Source organism: Verruconis gallopava (genome assembly GCF_000836295.1).
Source record: "Verruconis gallopava strain CBS 43764 unplaced genomic scaffold supercont1.6, whole genome shotgun sequence".
NCBI classification, from domain to species: Eukaryota; Fungi; Ascomycota; class Dothideomycetes; order Venturiales; family Sympoventuriaceae; genus Verruconis; species Verruconis gallopava.
The window spans coordinates 824,550-842,454 of NW_015622142.1; the positions used below are offsets into that span (position 1 = coordinate 824,550).

The 17,905-nt window shown below is 48.9% G+C and overlaps 8 protein-coding genes across 8 annotated transcripts; 2 read left to right on the plus strand and 6 right to left on the minus strand.

Annotated features, from left to right (window-relative positions):
- Nucleotides 1-280: 280 nt before the first annotated feature.
- PV09_02581 (uncharacterized protein) lies at nucleotides 281-2,287 on the minus strand (the record flags this gene model as incomplete). Its single annotated transcript, XM_016355645.1, has 4 exons — nucleotides 281-745; nucleotides 813-1,233; nucleotides 1,293-1,960; nucleotides 2,014-2,287. 4 exons carry the CDS (start codon nucleotides 2,285-2,287, stop codon nucleotides 354-356), a joined length of 1,755 nt encoding a protein of 584 aa, XP_016216781.1. The 3' UTR covers nucleotides 281-353.
- A 693-nt stretch (nucleotides 2,288-2,980) lies between these two features.
- On the minus strand, nucleotides 2,981-4,448 carry PV09_02582 (uncharacterized protein; the record flags this gene model as incomplete). Its single annotated transcript, XM_016355646.1, has 4 exons — nucleotides 2,981-2,995; nucleotides 3,050-3,309; nucleotides 3,358-4,223; nucleotides 4,279-4,448. The coding sequence occupies 4 exons, from the start codon at nucleotides 4,446-4,448 to the stop codon at nucleotides 2,981-2,983; spliced, it is 1,311 nt and encodes a 436-aa protein (XP_016216782.1).
- Nucleotides 4,449-4,919: 471 nt separating this feature from the next.
- Nucleotides 4,920-7,970, minus strand: PV09_02583 (uncharacterized protein). Its single transcript, XM_016355647.1, has one exon. It carries the CDS (start codon nucleotides 7,671-7,673, stop codon nucleotides 5,151-5,153), a length of 2,523 nt encoding a protein of 840 aa, XP_016216783.1. The 5' UTR covers nucleotides 7,674-7,970; the 3' UTR covers nucleotides 4,920-5,150.
- Nucleotides 7,971-8,396: 426 nt separating this feature from the next.
- On the minus strand, nucleotides 8,397-10,295 carry PV09_02584 (uncharacterized protein; the record flags this gene model as incomplete). The annotated part of the gene is made up of 1 exon (XM_016355648.1): nucleotides 8,397-10,295. The coding sequence occupies one exon, from the start codon at nucleotides 10,293-10,295 to the stop codon at nucleotides 8,397-8,399; it is 1,899 nt and encodes a 632-aa protein (XP_016216784.1).
- Nucleotides 10,296-10,709: 414 nt separating this feature from the next.
- On the minus strand, nucleotides 10,710-11,606 carry PV09_02585 (uncharacterized protein; the record flags this gene model as incomplete). The annotated part of the gene is made up of 4 exons (XM_016355649.1): nucleotides 10,710-11,213; nucleotides 11,273-11,298; nucleotides 11,354-11,456; nucleotides 11,529-11,606. 4 exons carry the CDS (start codon nucleotides 11,604-11,606, stop codon nucleotides 10,710-10,712), a joined length of 711 nt encoding a protein of 236 aa, XP_016216785.1.
- Nucleotides 11,607-12,049: 443 nt separating this feature from the next.
- On the plus strand, nucleotides 12,050-13,216 carry PV09_02586 (uncharacterized protein; the record flags this gene model as incomplete). The annotated part of the gene is made up of 4 exons (XM_016355650.1): nucleotides 12,050-12,122; nucleotides 12,280-12,521; nucleotides 12,578-12,966; nucleotides 13,018-13,216. 4 exons carry the CDS (start codon nucleotides 12,050-12,052, stop codon nucleotides 13,214-13,216), a joined length of 903 nt encoding a protein of 300 aa, XP_016216786.1.
- Nucleotides 13,217-13,566: 350 nt separating this feature from the next.
- PV09_02587 (uncharacterized protein) lies at nucleotides 13,567-14,663 on the plus strand (the record flags this gene model as incomplete). The annotated part of the gene is made up of 4 exons (XM_016355651.1): nucleotides 13,567-13,694; nucleotides 13,752-13,783; nucleotides 13,836-14,163; nucleotides 14,216-14,663. 4 exons carry the CDS (start codon nucleotides 13,567-13,569, stop codon nucleotides 14,661-14,663), a joined length of 936 nt encoding a protein of 311 aa, XP_016216787.1.
- Nucleotides 14,664-15,011: 348 nt separating this feature from the next.
- On the minus strand, nucleotides 15,012-16,345 carry PV09_02588 (DNA repair protein rhp51). Its single transcript, XM_016355652.1, has 3 exons — nucleotides 16,172-16,345; nucleotides 15,973-16,120; nucleotides 15,012-15,917 (listed from the first exon to the last, which is right to left on the minus strand). The coding sequence occupies exons 1-3, from the start codon at nucleotides 16,253-16,255 to the stop codon at nucleotides 15,106-15,108; spliced, it is 1,044 nt and encodes a 347-aa protein (XP_016216788.1). The 5' UTR covers nucleotides 16,256-16,345; the 3' UTR covers nucleotides 15,012-15,105.
- Nucleotides 16,346-17,905: the final 1,560 nt, after the last annotated feature.

Consider the following 17,905-nt stretch of genomic DNA (forward strand, 5'->3'; position numbering starts at 1 on the left):
CTCTGGTTTTCTTTTTTCTTTTTCTTTTTTTTTTTCCTTTCTATTTGCCATTGTCTACGGAGGAACGCCATTTTCATTCTACGTCAAGTGTTTCACCATTCGATGCTAACATTCCTTTTTGCCATATCTTCATTTCAGCGCATACGGTCCCCTTGCCATTCCGTCCAGGCTGCTGCCACGACAGTCAACGTGGCGAAAAATGGCGAAACAAAATGGATTAGTTTTTCTGCTTGACAACGTATCCAACGCAAATGGAACGACAGGATACCATGCGAGCCCACGCCGGACTCACCGCATGATCACACTGTAGATGACATTGTTACCTCTACACTTGGCAGGGTTCCCCCCACCTGCTAGAATCTCGCCTCGTAGATCATATGCCTTTTCGCTGTAGGTGCCGAGTTTGCACTGCCATTCGTGACATTTCCAAGCACGTTGCCTTGCTCATCTGCATAGCCCATCCAGGCGCTGTCCAAAGCATATACGCCGACAGACACCCTCATGCTGTCCTGGATGTCCACGGCTGAGACTGCAAGCGACGTTAGAGGCTGCGTTGGGTAGAAGCTCACGGTTGCCGCCGAGGCACCGCCATTGACAAAGACTTCGAAGATGGACTGGTCAATCACCGCGCTCATAGACCACGTCGACGCGTCGCCCAGCGGAGACGCCGTGGAGAACTTGTCGGTGAAGAACACGTTTTCGAAGCCATCGGTATTTCCACGGTCAATGAAGAACGGATTGTCTCCTTTTAGAAAGGCAGAAGTTAGCGGAAGACCTCAAGTAGTTTTGGGGGTTGGCAACTGCTGACCCACCTGCGAAGAAGAATCCGCCACGAAGGGACTCCCCCGTCGCCGGACTGAAGAAGGTAAAGTTCAGCGTAGCGGAGGCGCTGACCGTGGATGTGTCGATGCCCGTCACGTTGGCCTCGAGGACCACAGCCCGCGATGGCACGCCCTGGAAATCGGCAACGACGGTGCCATTTCCTAGTGACGCGTTACTTGCCAGCTCGCTCCCGCGAATGGAGTCGAGGCCGTATGGCTCTTGGTACAGGCTGAGTCCCGTCCGCGTCGTGTTGGCAAGGTAGTTGCGACGCGGTAACGACATGGTCCCCGCCCATCCCTCCTGGGCCGTGGGCACCAAAGCAGTGTATTGCCAGTTGCTTGCCCAAGCCATCGAAACGGCATCGGAATTTGGTGCCCCGACACCGTAGAAGAACTGGCCGGCGTAATTGTCCTGGCGAGACGTGAGAGCCTGACCTCAAGAACGGGAAACGGGCAGTTGAGACAACGTACCTTCGCAAAATCCGTCAGCCTGGTAGCGCCATCCATCGCCACGAAATGGGTGCCGTTGAAATCCCCAATGAAGTACTGCGTGACGCTCCCGCCGAGCGGCGCCCCCGGGTTGATCGAGATTGTGAGTACGAACTTGGTCCCGCCGTTGGTTCCGTTGACCGGCACGCTCACCAAGTTCGGGCATTCGTACTGCTCTCCAAGCAGCCCGTGGTACGAGAAATTCGAGGTGGCGGTCCAGTTTTTGAGATTGGGGGAAGTGAAGATTCCGATCGCGAAGTCCTGCGAGTACGCGACCACCATGACCCAGTGGTCTTTGTACCAGATCACCTTCGGGTCGCGGAACTGCGATGAGTTACTTGGTATGACCGGGTTGCCTTCGTATGGAATAAAGGTGAAGCCTCCGTCCAAGGAGTAGGCTATGGCCTGTTGCTGCGGACCCGCTCGGTCAGGGAAAGATTCGGCCAGCGTGTAGACGGCCACAACGCCGTTTGTTTGGTTGGGGAAAAATCCGGACGTGTTGTTCGCATCGACGACAGCCGAGCCTGAATAGACGAACGTGTAGTTGTTGGGCGGAAACAATGCAATCTGTTGATTCTCCCAGTGGTACAGGTCTCTACTCGTTGCATGTCCCCAGTGTTGGTTTCCGGGAACGGCTGCTGTTGGATTGTCTTTTCGACGTCAGCTTTGCCCCTCCGAACTGCTGCAATGATACAGTACGAACACTGATAGTAGAGATGCCAAGTGCCATTGGCGTCCACAAACATCCCATTCGGGTCGTTCATGAAACCGGCGGGAGGGCTGAAGTGGACCTGTGGTCGTAGTGCCCCCCCATAGTTTCCTGGAACAGGTGTGCCGGTCGGCACATCGGGTTGAATGTATGAAGACGCGGATCCGGTCGTGCTTGATGCCTCTGCAGAAGCCGTGGTTGCGGAGCCGCTGGGACTCTGGGCGGCTGCAATTTGCAACAGCGAGCTAAGAATAAACGCAAACAACATCGTTGATATGTTGGTGCCACGAGGATAATTGGTAGGGAACATGAAATTCCCAAAATTATTAATGAGTCTTGACGTGCTTGTGGCACGTGGTGTCTAGTTAACGATGCAAGAAGAAAAGAACAAGATCATGCGGGCATCTTCATGCACTGCACGATGTCAGCTTCTACAAAAATTCTACACAGTTCTTCCAAATAGCCTGGAGCAGCATATCCTTCCTGTGCATCTTTGCATCTCATTCTCGGACCAACCTCGAGCGAAATATATATATAGTCCGTGTGCCCGATCCGCGAGTCTATGTCCTGTTACGTCCTGCTACCATCGCTGATGACATGTTGAGAAAGCATGACGATGATATTCTTCTTCGTCTTGGAACGTAGAATCGATGACATAAGCTGTACCAAAGCCGTACGCTTTCGAGCAACTTGATTAGACGTCTCCATGTGCAGAGTTAGCCTATTATTTCGTTGTATCTTCCCCAGTGCATCCTGGCTTTAACAGCGGCAGACTGGCATCATGATGGGTTGCTTGACGCAGGGCAACCATGCCCCTTTGCAGTTAGATGCTGTCCTCACGAAGTTCAGCTGCAGATGCTCGCAGGGCTTCGTGACGATCACATATTACTCGGCCCGACTATCGACAATTCAGAGGCGAAAGGTCAGGTGATCAGAACGTACTAGGTTAAGCTCTCCCAGCTTAATTGCATTTGAACTGCGCTCGGGAGATTCAGAAGGGAATTCGGTTATTTCAAGTTATTGACCATACTTTGAGCATCGGGTCTGATTGGTCCGTTGACATTCGCGATTCGGGTCGTTCTGAGACGCGCTCCTTTGCTTCAATCTCATCGCTGTCGTTGCCTTTCTCGCTTTGTGCATCTGAGCTTGATTCTTCCTCGTTCATGGAGTTGTCATTAGATTCATCCGATAATATGCTCGCTGTATGAGACCGAGTGCCGTATCGATCTTTCGTAGCAAGTGTTGCAACAACGGTTCCAGATGCATGAACAAGCGTCGAACACACAGGGTCTGCCCGACCATTAGTAACCAATTATAGAAGATGAGCACAACGCGCACCATCGTGAACATGCCACTCCTGCGTAAATTTCACGTTCCCTTCCTGCTGTTCCGGGTTGCTCCACATTCGAAGTCGGCCATCAACTCCGCCGCCCCAAATTTCCAGGCCGTGGAGGGTGGGCACGACGTCGAATGACAATTGAAAGTTCACATCTGCCCGGCGTCCGGACAGCCAACTAAGCTGTTTACCGCTTTGCCGAACGTCGAAGAGTTCGATTGTGTCGGATTGTCGCTCCGCGATGAAAAGGTAGGTGCCGTCTGCGCTCCACCTAATCTGCGTGATGCCCTTACCACCACATGCCGTTCCTAACCGTGGTGAAGGAAGTCTGAATGATGTAATCAGGTCACCAAGCCCATGATTGGCGTACAATGCAACATGTCTTGTGTTTGTACCTAGCGCGAGTATATCCTCAGAGCTGATGTCTACAGCTGCTATGTGGCTTGAAGGAGCTGTAGCATTAAGACGAGGATCTCCAAAAGCCTTCGTGGCGTATCGACTTCTGCTGGTCTTCCGAACAGAGATGGCCTTTGAAGAAGGAAAGTTTACGTCGTAGACGGCGAACTGAGCTTGTCCACCCGCGACAAAATGAGTTGCATCTGCCGTGAACACGAGGCTACGCGGTGTTATCACGGCTTCTGTATTAGGATCGCACCACGAGTATGTTGCATAGACTCCTCGATTATAGTCCAAAGCATTTCGTAACTGAATCGGTGTGTCACGTGTGGCACAAAGCACCAATGTTGTACGTGGGTCACTCAACACGAAGTGTGAATATAATGCTGTCGCATATATTGGATCAGCTGAGTTGTAAATTGAGTACGGCTTCAAATCATGGCGCGTCTCGTTGTCGAGAAGATCCTCCGGTCTTAAGATCTACCAGTTCGTGAGCACTCTAAGTAAAAGCTGCCAACACCACTCACAGGACCATCGTCTCAATCGAGTTATTGGCATTGACGTGGACGATGCAAGTCCCATCAGCAGACCATTGCCCCGTCCTCGCGCTTTGAGCTCTGCCTTGACCGGACGAGGTATGATAGGACGTCTGACTGGCCACACATTGAAGCCGTGTCTGTTCGTCCTGCAAGTTCATCGTCTAAGTATGCGAAATTCCTTCGCAAAGATGAGCAAATAAAGACGCAACCAAAATGAGTGCTGCGGATTGAAGCTTGCAAAATCTCGAGCGAGGTTAAGCTCAGGCCCGTTTCACGTGCCGACACCGCTATTCTAAGCTTATGAAGCCCTTTTTGACACCCAAATATACCCATAGCGACAGTTCGTAGCTGCAGAGTACAAGTCAGAAGTTTCAAACACGACAATATGATAAGAATGGATGGCCAACGCATAAGGGCGTCGGCTCCGGTAAAAATTAGTGCCATCACAAGGTTTAGTTTGCAGTGCTGAGGAACATAATGAGAGCAGCGGTTAAACGCACGATGCGTCAACCTGGTTATAGATAACTTTCAGCCTGCTGAAATCTCGTAAGTCACGATTTCGCCATTGAAGAATTGTTTGAATTGTTTGAATTGTTTGAATTGTTTGAATTGTTTGAATTGTTTGAATTGTTTGAATTGTTTGAATTGTAGCTCTAATATAATGTTCGATAAAGTAGCTTCATCGGTGCACAATTCTTGCGATATGTCTGCAATTTCTACCAGAACTATATCTGTTTGCTATCATATCGTGACTATCTTAGGGCGCCTGAAAATGCCGTTGCGCTGTATTGCTTTTTTTTAAACGCTTTCATGACTTTTGATAAGTGCACTAATTCCCCATAAACTTGCGCATCAGGGTTTCATCGGCCCAGACGCTGAAGAACTCCTCTAACACTGCCATCAAGCACCACATCGCCAGGTACCTTCTCCTCATTGATTCCAGTCTGCCCGCCGCTGCCAATTTCCAACCATCTTGCAAGTAAATCGTTGCTCTCTTTCGGTTTTACGTTGGGATTGACGGTGCCAACTGTTACATGCGCGACCTTATTCACTGTCTCAAATGCAAAATCTCCTTCGCTTGACAAGCGGACAACGAAGGCCATGATCCTATTATCCCATACGACGCGCTCGAGAAACACCTGACACTTCCCTAGCTCCGGCTCTGGGAGAGCATTGGTGGTTCCCTCTGCCACCGCCTTCTCCCATAGGGGATGGAACTCTTTGTAATGCATGTTCAAGAGTTCGTTCCAGTACTTTTCATTCTGAGGCGCAGAAGCACGGTGCATAAGCGTGACATGGAATTCTTGTTGCACGCGACGGGATTGCTTGAGTTGTCGATATATGCGAGCTGTCTCGGCATCCTTGTCACGAAATAGGGTCTCAAGGATGGATGTCACGCGCTGAGCTGGGAGACGAACGGCGAAAAACTCGATCTTTGGCTCCTTCGGCGGCTTGCCACCTGATGTAGCGCTATCTGTTTGTTTAGCTTGCTGGTCCCGCTGTGCCTTAGGACCTTGTCCTTTCGTCTTGCCGTTGGCCTTCTTGCCGAAAGTGCCGCTCAGGTCATGCTTCACATCCACCGTGTAGCTGGTCATTGCGGCTTCGATGGCATCGTCAAGATCGTTTGCAGTAGGCATGTTACCAAATAGCTTGGGAAAGTTTGAGTTCAGTTGCGCAACAACAGTCTCGAGATTTTCACGAGACGTTGATGTGGGATCCAAGTCAATGACAAGATCGAAATCCGAGTCTGGAAAGTTTTCTTTGTCCACTGGTTGGAAGCGTTGAATGAAACCTTCCATGATACCGATAATCTCATCCTGAGACTTCGAGCCAGCCTGGATGGTCTGATGATTGTCGCCACGCTCTAGAACACGTTCGCGTAACGACTGTCGTATCTGTTCCAAACGATCATGGTCCGATTTGTCATGGACGTAGTGCAATGCGACAAAGGTCGCATTAGGAACAACCTGGGAGATATCACGGATCAACTGCTCCCGCTCTCGCTTCTGATGGTTGTTGCGATCTGCAATAACAACTGGATGACTGGCTAGTTCATTGCAGACCGCCTGAGCAAAACGCTGTGAACGGTTCTTTGAGCCTTGAATATTATCGTTCTGGAAGTGACCCCAGCCAAACATCTTGCACAGAGCGAGAGCCACCGTGGTTTTACCGCAACCGATCGTCGCGATTGGAACTAGTACGACATTCTTAGTTACCGATTCCTCCTCATCTCCTGCCTCAATCTCCTGTCTGATGATATCCGCGCCCTTAAGTCCTCGCGAGTCTAAGAAGTCGTTCCGAAGTTTGATGATACCGTGATTCTGATTGTAGAGCTTGCCTAAATTCGGATCTGCTGCAAGCCGCCGTCGTGCATATAATAGATACTCCTCTGTGATCTTCTTATGCTTGCGTATCTTCGGAATGTGACCAGCAATAATTGACTTGGTGCACTCGCGCCATTGCCGATACATCAAATACGGCTCATCAAACTTGTACTTAAAAAACCAGTCCTCCCATGGGCTATCTGGAGTATTCCGGGCTTGACAGCGAATGACGAAACCTTCTGTTTCACGCCCATTGTAAACACCGGTCTCAGCAACACCATCCAAGAACTTCTTCACTTTGCGTATGTCATCCTCCATGACATACATCGTCTTCTTGAATCCCCACTCAGCTGCGAATCGGTCAACCAGATCGCCAGGATATGTAATAAACTCGGGAACATTGAGATTTATGCCATGCAGATAGAGACCTGCTTGCTCGCCGTTGTATGCAAGCACGTGTTCCTCAAATGAATCATCACACAACTCCGCAACAGCTGTCGCATTCATGGCCCTTAGCTGCCGGGCAAGGTCTGTTCGCGTTTTGCCAACCGTCGCCAAATGCTTGTCCACCCACCTCTCTCCGGCTTGCGCGTGGCTTAATGGGGTGTCGTCTCGTCCGCCGGTAGAGTGCTTGCTGCAGACAATCAAGTTGCCATCCTCCAGTCCAGCAATGAAAATGATGCAGCCATTTTCTTTGACGCTCAGCTCATACGGTCCTCTCGTGTTCTTCTCCACGTTCGGCCACTCCGTCTTCCGTATCTCACCGTGGTTGAAGAACTTGTCGTAACCTCGCACCACGATTTCTGGCTGCCCGTGGGAATTCTTGGTGGTGAAGATACCCCGCGCGTAAGTAGGCAGGTTGTCCTTCTTGTAGTCCCAGTCCTGCATACGCCACGAGTCTACCTTTTGCCCATTTGGTAGGGTGAATGTAGTTTTCTTGCATGAGAAACCGCCTTTGCCTTTCTTGCCCTTGCCTTCATGTGCTTCAAGACCTTGTAGCATCAACGAGATTTCGCCGACGTTCTGCGGCTTGTACGGCGCCGACTCGCGATGCGCCATGATTTGAACCCGTAGACTGTATCCGGTATGTAAGTGGTCCCGACGGTCGCTCTGTGGGCGTGTTGGTATGCTAGAGGAAAGATGCAGTATGGAAACTTTTCAAAGGTAGCTCCAAATGTGGGGGAGCCGAAAGATGCAGTGTGCAGGCTGCACGAGACAGCAGTAGGCGAATCCTATAAAAGTAAAAGAGAAATGACGAAGATTTTTCACCGGTTAGAAGGCGCAACGCAGTCTATTAAAGAGTGACTCAAGAAGAAATAGCAGATGTCATGAAGTAGGCGTTTAGCTCAGGTTGTGATTGCGGCACAGCCCGAAAATTGAAGCCGATGTCCAGATCGGGTAGTACGAGGCTGCAGCCTTGGGGTCGAGGTTCCTCTGAATCCTAGCATTGCGACAAGACGTCAAAATTATCTCCTAACAAGTAAATGTGAGCACATTTCGAGATTTGACTGTTTGCATCTTTAACTATTCATACACGGCTCCAACAGGCGGCATTGGCAGCGGGACAACACAGTTGAATCATTTCGCAATGCGGGGTTCTGCGAAAAGGAATCGTGGATTTGCATCGTCTAATTGAGCTACTTACACGGAGATAAATGTCATCCAATATCTTAGTATTTATTCATTTAAAGTCGTGGTGCATACATAACAGATCTATTTATTAGGCAGAGCTCGCCAATCTCGAAAGGAGGAGTGATTTGTCTAAATACAATCAAAGTCATATTATGCCGTTTTTTCCAGTTCATCAGCCCTAATAATGCCAGTGTCCATCCTCTTGAATGGTGTTTGTTTTTTTAAACCAATATCACTGACTTTCCCATCTGTAGCCTCATCTCGCCAAATCGTCATGTCAAAGTAAGGGACACTGATGCTTTCAGCTCCATTACGGGGAATATGAAAAACTTTGGGATCACATGCATCTTCCTGTACCTGCTCCCATGTACTCTGCTGTTGTATTTTGGCGATGTAATCCATCGGTATTGTGTAAAATGTCCTCGTTGGATGTGGATCCGTTGTGTTTGGCTGGTCCGACGTAGTCAAGCCATAAGCACAATCCACACGGCAAGATATTGGCTCAATTCGGCCACCAAAGATCTTTGTTTCAAAGGCAGCGCCAAGTTCATTGAACGCCTGGTCATTAAAGTAGGGTTCAGGCTCTGCATCGACCGCAAGCACCTCGGTGTCGAAGCTGTAGATATCAAGCCTCTTCGTGTTCCAATTAGACATCCACAAGAAATGAGCCATCTCGTGAGCTAGATTGACGGCAAAGAAGAAGTTGAAGCGAAGAACTTGAGCGTGATCCGGATTACGTAGCTTGCTCAGCTTGCGAGCCGTTGTGTAGAAATCGGTGTGCAAACGGATGCGGCTCCTCCGACATGGTTCGCCAGGTTTTGGCTGCCAGCCCACGAGGTGATCCTTTATAGGATGCATTGAGGCATAGCTATACTCCATAGTATGCTTCGGAGTAGGGAATAGACCGAAATGGAAGTGAAGAGAACGAGCAAATCGCAGAAGCTGAGAAGCATACTGATCAGCTAGAGCTTTCGACCACGTAACGTCCTTGATGATACGCTTGACATTATGATTTGCCGTTGTGGTTCGTTCTCCGTTACAAAGAGTGAGCCAAAAGCAAGCCGTAGCACGATGTGTCAGCAATAATGTGCATAGTTGTAGACCGGGCTTCAAAACATCGTAGATATATTGAGGACAGTCGTGAAAATTCTCTTCGCGGAAGATTGGATGGATAGGTGAAGTCAGGTTGCAAATGTGGGGCATATTGATGTTCTCAAAGCTAATCGCATGCTTCTTGAGGACCTGTACGGCATCAAAGCCTCTTTGGACTTTGGCAGCCCCGCTGTGCTGCTTTGTTGACTGTATTGCATCCTCTGATGTATCCGAATCCTCCTCAATCACTGTATCTAGCATGTTCTGCTGGCTTTGACTATTCCTGATCTGCTTGGTCAAAGCATCTATCATCTCCTCATCTTCATCGTCGGTTTCTGACAAAGCTTTCGAGACACGCCTTCCGGACTGCAATCTTTCTATGAAATTCTGCTTTTGATCCTCAAAAACCATCATTGCTTCATGATCAGCGTGCCCGCTCGCTGCAAAAGGGGTGAGTATCATGCTGTAGTCCTTTGGAATTTCGAAGCTGTCCTGTGCTGTTGAAGAGTTGTCAATTTTCGAGACTGAAAATTTGTTGATGATGGAGTCAAGCTCTGCGCTGAATACTGGATCCGATTTATCATCACCATCCTCATAGCTTATCGATTCGGCGTTCTCTAGCAGATACTCTGCGCTGTATGGCTCCGTCTTCTCGAGCCAATTGAGAACGGCGTGGGGTCGTATCAACTTTCCATTCCAGTGATTGGAAGCTTGCAATCGTTGAGCAAATAAACTAAGCAACTGGTTGCGCTGGGCCTTATTCTTGCGTCTTGATTTGCGTGTGCGGCTAATATGCGCAGTATTGAGTGGCTTACGGATAATCTGTTCGAGAATAGGCGGCACTGCGTCAGACTTGTGCTCTTCTTTGACAGGCGTAGGGTGGTTTTCGACAACGCTACCTCGCCGTGGACGTTTGATTACCGCCCGAGTACGGCGAGATTTAATTCGCCTTCGCATAATTGATCGCTAATAATCCGTCGAACTTAAGGCCGCTTTATTGAGAGATCCCAGCAATGGTCGATTGCAGCTTTTGGTGAACGACGTGATATGCTGAATTGTCTCCCAGGTTGAAATGGTCAGTGAAAGCAGAAGTCAACGGAAAGACTGTAACGTAAGTGATTAGTCCACAGCTACCTTCAGAGTTACGACTTAAGATGTTTAAAAGAGGGATCCGACCGTATGGGGACGTGTGTGATATGCTATAAAATAGAAATAATTAAAGGGCTGGCTTTGACTCTACCACATGAGGTCAATTCATTTGTAAGAGAAGATCGAGGGGGTAGGAGATTCGGCAACAAGAATTTCGCACACGAGAGGAGGTCGACCATCCTGGGTGAAGTGAGGAAACAAGGGACGTGCCTACCTCGACAATCAGTCGTCTTCATCCGAAGAGTATGCACTCAAGCCCAGCCCAAGCAATATAGGAGCAGGGTTTTCCTGAGCAGGGCTTCCTCCTCTTCCTTGTTGTGATGGCGCTTTTGTATCCTTCAACTCTTTCTTCTCAGGTACAGCTGCTGCCGTCATGTCACTGCCAGGCTTTGAAACCACAGCTTTGGATCCAGCTTCTGCTTCTTTTTCGTGGGAAGTAGAGGTTTTCCGAAGCTTCACACCCTTGATGAAATCCTGCTCTTTGCCTCTTCTGCGCTTCTTAGCACTGATAGACCATGCTTCCGTCTCGATGGGCAACGTTCCAAATTGGCTGCTAGCTAACGCTTGTCTCTCTGCAACCTCTTGTTGCTTGCGAAACTCTTCCAACTGCTCGCGTGCTCTTTTTTCAGACGCAGCTTTCTGTGCGCGTTCGTTCTTCGAAAGTGATTCAAGATACTCGGCATCTTCTTCGTTCAGAAACTGGGCTTGGGTTTTTAGGCGAAGTGACTATGTCGGATTCCGCGTCAGACAAGTCGTCACAAGGCCATAATCATTGGACAACGAACTTCTTCAAAAGCCTCTTGCTTCGCAGCTTCATCGAAAGCTGTCAGCGCTGTAGCAACGGTACAAATCGTGCAGCCGGTCACCTTTGTTGGCTTGCAACACTTCGTAGAGCGTCTTTCCGCCCTCTTGCAAGCCGCTGCCTGCGACCGCGTCCTCCTTCTGTCTCTTGGTGGCCTCAACCGCCTCCTACTCCACGTAGATGGTTAGCAGGTCAACAGCCTGGCGTGGATATCTGCGGACTGCGAATCCCCACCGTACCTGAGCCTTTTTCCATGCGTCTTCCTTGTCGCTTGGCCGATCAACGGTGCCCGCGGAGACGAATCGCGACGTTGACATGCTGTCGTGGTCCTTTTTCGATAGCACAAAAGCTTGAAGCTCAGTGAACGTCAACGAGCAAATCACAACGCGACTACGCACAGGACCCTGGCCGGCGACGCCACCTTACGAAGTACAGTAATGCTCCCGCCCAGGACTGGGTCCCGCGGTCCAGCAGGCGTTGCATGGTTGCGTCAAGTGCAATGATCTATGAATCTAGTCGTGGAAGATTCTTCGTAACTCCACCCACGTACGCTCGGGCTATTGTCCCCCGCTTCAAGCTTTTTTAATGTCATGTTTACTCAAATTCCGTCATCGGATGGGGCGTGGCAGGCTTAAATTATAGAGCAATGTTGTCCGTCGATTACAAGTTGGACTTATCTCCCGTTGCTTCGCAGTCGTTCCATCGCACCCCACTTTGAGACGTTCCCACGATCCTACCTGAAGATTCTCAAGCAAACGCAATGGCTTCTTTGAATCACACGAAGCTGAAGTTCAAGCTGAACACTGGCAGCGAAATTCCGGCTATTGGGCTTGGTAGGTGCTTACGCTCTTCCATTGACCATGCCCGCATTGTGTGCATGCTCTATGCCGAGCGCACGTGTTGGGCAAGAACCTGAGAAATCGTTCAAGTGTCCTATTAGTAATGCTTGGCTACGAAGTGTGGAGAAAGAACCACTAAACAACTGCATAGGCACATGGCAATCGAAGCCAGGTGAAGTTCGAGAAGCCGTTAAGATAGCGCTCCAGAAGGGTTACAGACACATTGACACTGCCTTTGCCTACGGAAATGAGAAGGAGGTCGGCCTGGGAATCAAGGACTCGGGTGTACCACGTGAGGAGATTTGGATCACGACCAAGCTCGATAATCCCTGGCACAAGCGCGTTGAAGAAGGTATCAACGCGTCTTTGAAGAATCTCGGAGTCGACTATGTTGTAAGCTCACACTCGAAGAACCGTGGCTGTAGCCGTGCCTTACCACAGTGCTTTAGGATCTCTATCTCATGCACTGGCCGTCCTCATCGGACCCCAGTGATCCGACATTGAAAACCCAGTACAAGGACTGGAACTTCATCGATACATGGCGCGAGATGCAGAAGCTGCCAGCTTCGGGCCGTGTCAAGAACATCGGCGTCTCCAACTTCGGTATTCGGAACCTTGAAAGGCTTTTCGCGGCTGAGTCAACTACCACCGTGCCGGCGGTCAATCAGATTGAATTGCATCCAAATTGCCCGTCGCCGAAGCTGCTCGACTACTGCAAGAAGAAGGGCATTCACTGCACGGCGTATTCGTGCTTAGGGTCTACCAATTCTCCATTGTACAAAAACCAAGACTTGATCAAGCTGGCCGAAAAGAAGGGCAAGACTGTTCAGCAAGTTCTGTAGGTCGCAATTGCATGTCATCGAAAACATTTGATTCTGACAGCTGATAGGTTGATGTGGGGTCTCCAGCGAGGCACAAGCGTTATTCCAAAATCTGTCTCGGCGGAGCGCATCGAAGCCAACTTTGACTTAGATGGTTGGGAGCTCTCGGACGAAGAAATGAAGCAGCTGGACAGCATGCCAGAACGCTTCAAGGTGTGCGGTGATGAGTGGCTTGGAGAGAAGGTGTTCTTTGGGGATGACGAATAAGACGAACAATCAATAACCAAACCCGGCAGTAAACATCTAAGGCGTAGACATATATACACATCTGATGTAGGGAATATGGGAGGTTGACTATACAACATAGTAAACACGTAGCTGAAAACCGTGACGCGAAAGCGCCAACCCTGTGTTTTCCGTTTTGAGCGATATAAGGCAACCTCGGTATTTTGTCAAGCTCCCAAGGACATCCCCTCATACGGCAACCATGCTATCCAATCTGTTGATATTAGTTTCGCAACGTGCACTTTTAAGTACAGATGCTACTTCCTTCCACTTTCGCTCCTTGACTACTTGAATCTGTCACATTCTCGCAAGATCTTCTCGAATTGCAAACAATGTCGGGAGCGGAGAGACCAAGAAAAGAGCAAGCCTTGAGCAAGGTGCTTGTGGAAGGCTTTCCTGATCCAGGCACATTCGAAAATATTCCCAGAGTCAGGAAGATAGGTCCAGAGTCGACTGAGCCGTATGTTGCAATTCGCTGTCCTCAAACAACACGGCGGTGAATTTGACAAGGTATTAGACGTATGAAAGACAAGGTGTGCATCATAACAGGTAAATACCACATTGGAACTAGGCAAGTCGTCGTTGTGCTTATTGGATTCAGGCGCGAATTCGGCATTGGGTATCGGTCGGGCCACTGCGCACGAGTTCGCTCAGAACGGAGCAAAGGCCGTATATCTATGTGATTTTGTCGACGACCTCCTCGAAACCCACAAGCGAGAGTTGAACTCCCTGTACCCGAACACCGAAATACACATACGACAGTTCGACGCGGGAGAGGAAGCTGCAGTCAAGGCTGTCGTGGAAGAGGCGTTCAACAAGTATGGCAGATTAGACGTCTTCTTCGCCAACGCCGGAATGGCTGCTTCAAAGATATTCACGGAGACCACGCCTGAAGAGTTCATGCAAATGATGAAGACAAATACCCTTAGGTACAGTTGCACCGCCCGATGTCCATTTTGGCCGCTAATTGGGACAAAACAGCGTCTTTCTCGCGGCGAAGCACGCCGCCAAAGCCATGATGCAAAACAAGCCATATCCCACAGGCTCAATCATCGGCACTGCTTCAGTCGCTGGCATTCGGTCTAATGCGGGCTCGAGCAGCTATTCTGCTTCGAAAGCCGCCGTTATCAGCCTCATGCAGACCATTTCTTACCAGCTCGCTGGCACCGGAATCAGGTGCAACGCCGTCTGCCCTGGTATCATCGAGACTGGCATGACATCTGCTATGTATGAGGCAGCGCGGAAACGAGGAACGGAGAAGAAAATAGGTCAGCTCAATCCGCTTAGAAGAGGCGGCGTGGCCGACGAAATTGCGAGGGCGGTGCTCTTCCTCGCTAGCGATGAGAGTAGTTACGTGAACGGACAGGCAATACCTGTATGCGGCGGATTGAGTGCTGGACATCCATATGTACTAGGTAAAATGGCGTAATGATGTCGATCTCAGGAAAATGCATGTATGCAAAAAGAAAATCACAGGACATCAGTGTAAGGAATCGCTGATGCTTGCTTAGCTCCCTGGTACGGTATAGAAGTCTAGAGCTTTCGATCCTCGCGTCTAAGTTTTAAACTGGCATTTGAACATTCTAGCCGTATCAGCAGGCGTTCATGTTAAAACCATGCACGACTTGCAGTCAAGTTCTTTCGTTGAGTAGCTGTGTCTCCGGAAGTTGCCTCGGCGATAAGTCATTTGTCCCGCACAGCTTCATCGGCCTTTAGCTTTTCTTCTCTTTCACATAGGGCAAGACGTGTTCGGAATACAACATTAAAAGAAAGTTTATCAGATTAAAAGACAATCTCAGAACTACAAAAATTTCGTGAATCTTCGTAAGCAATTCAAAGCATTATTTCTTGCGTAATGTGAATGTAGTTTCTTAATCCTTTTCTAAATCTTTCGGACTTGGATCTCCGATACCATCCTCGTTGATTGCGAACATACAGTCACTTTCCGGCAAACACGGACTGTCGTAAATCTTGCATATCCTGGTCTCACCTCGTCCTTTCTTTAGACTTAGTCTAGTTGTGCTTGCATGGGCAATGATGTTGCCTCCAATGGGCTTCTTGGGGTCCGGATTGAACATCGCGCTTGGTCCGCCATCTACTTGAGCCACGACCTGGTTGGTGATAACAACAGCGATACCGAACTCGTCAGCCAGTCGTTGCAGCGTGCGCATAAATTTGGCGAGATGCGTCTGCCTCGACGACAACTCGCCTCGTCCCATGAAGTCCGTGCGATAGAGTGAAGTTGCTGAATCTACAATGAGAAGTGAGAATCTAGTCTCCGTCATCATCTGCGCAGCTTGGTTAAGCAGTTGTAATTGATGATCTGAGTTATACGCTCGGGCGTATGCAACGTTGTCCAGTACTTCTTCTCCTGAGAGTCCGTAGCGGTTGGCCACTGCCAGTAGACGCACAGGGCGGAATGTTCCTTCCGTGTCAATGTACAGACATTTTCCCTCTCCCCCACCCATATCAAAGGGCAATTGACATGTAACTGCCAGAGTGTGGCATATCTGACTTTTCCCTGTTCTGAATTCACCAAAAATTTCTGTTATGGATCCTGTTTCGATCCCGCCGGCAAGTAGCGTGTCTAGTTGTTTGGAACCGGTTGTTATCGATATCAGCTCGCTCCGTCGTTGATGCATCTCTGTTGCTGTTGTGAACCCCATCGGCACCAACTTTGACGCTGTTTTTTATCAGCATAATTCTTGAATATCTTATCTAGGAGGAAACGACCATACCTTCTTGCAGAATCTTGTTGGCTTTTTGTTCTGATACACCTTTGATTTGTTCCAGTTGCCGTCGCGGAGTGTACGCTATGGATTCGACGGTATTGTAACCCGCGTCGATAAATAACTTGATGTCCCTGCTGGACAAGCCATTGACACCCTTGATATGTCGTCAGAGTTTGCATCTAGGCTGTTCATAGAGGACACTTACCTCAAGCGCGGTGAGCGATGTTGGGGCACCAGGACCGGCCATTCCATCTTCGTAACCGTCTTGAGGTTCTTCTGTAGCGCTCATTGTGATTCAAGAAGATTCTTAGGATTCAAGGGGACATTCGAAAGAAGGTAGGACAATGTGAAGGAATTCAGCAAGTGATAAGCGAGATCGCGAGTCTGTTACGGACCGGACGCGTCCAGGTTTCAAATGGCCAGTGCGTTCAATCGCGAAGTCGCGTGACCTCGTGCTTACATAATGTCAGATAGGAACGAGCGTCGGAGGTACAACGATTTCCCTTTCATCACGGTCTTGTGGACTTGATGTTTCGTTAATCCAGCTAAAGTAATCTATCCCATTTCTCCAGAGAACTTTCTCCAGAGAAATATTATGCATTAAACTCGTTCAGATGATCTAGGCTAAGCCATCAGCTTTGAAAATCTATAACAGATATGTCGATATCCGTTCCTTATTCAACAAGCCTTAAAGGTCATCTCCCTTGTTGAGACTATGTTTGTTCTATGCTCGACTCCCAGATATTTTCTTTTCCCTTTAGAATTTTTTGGTCAAAATCAACCCTTTAAACAGGCAGGCATCATTTCCGATACCAAAGTCTGGTAGTTTTTGTGCGCCGAATTTTTTTCTGCAGCTGAAACACACCGAACAACAGCGCCTCACTTGTGGGTGGACAACCTGGTACGTAGATATCGACCGGCAAGATACGATCGACTCCTCTTACAACACTGTAACTGTAGTGATAATAGCCCCCACTGTTGGCGCAGCTGCCCATGCTGATAACCCATTTTTGATCTGGCATCTGATCGTAACACTTTCGGACCGCTGGTGCCATTTTGTTCGTTACCGTACCGGCAACAATCATCACGTCTGCTTGGCGAGGAGAAGCCCGGAAAATGATGCCGAGACGATCTTGGTCATATCGTGGCATTGACACGTGCATCATCTCAATGCTGCAGCATGCAAGTCCGAACGAGAGCGGCCACATTGAGCCGTTTTTGGCCCAGCTCACAATCGAGTCTAGATCAGTCCTATCACCGTGAGGGATTTTGTCAGCCCATATTCTTTGTCCCCGTGGTTCTCGACTTGCTTACAGGACGTAGTCAATCACGCCGGTTGGCTTAACCTCTCTCGATAAGCCGAGACCGGATGTGCGTTTCCTTGTCGCATGCTTGCAGAGTTGAGCATAATGGGAGTTGGCAAAATTACGAGGCGTGATCGTTGTTCTCGCTGTGTTCGAGAATATTGAATGAGAAAGACGGTCTAAATGGCCGCAGTTAGCGAGAAAATCTGTTGAACGTTATCATAATATGCCCACTTACAAGCCATTATACGTGACGGAGTCAAAGCTCGTGGAAATTTTGAGTATGATGAAAGAATCTAAGCAAACCTGGCCATCCAATTGTCTAGAAGCGAGAATATATAGGCTTCCATTGATCGAGAACGTGGCTTCGGTAAATTCACTCATGGCACTGTCGACTAATTATTAACGAGTATCATGGCCGAGCCGGACCAAGATCACTGTTTCTGGTATATTCATGCATGGTCTTGAGTATTTGGGCCTAGAAATAACAGGAGATCCCAGTTCTTTGGATTGTGATGATGAACAAACGTCTTGCGATTCAAAGACCATAAATTGTTGGCCATTTATTAGATTCCTTTTCGTACAATCCAGAAGCTCAGATTATACTAAAATAAATCATGGATTACGTATCTTAG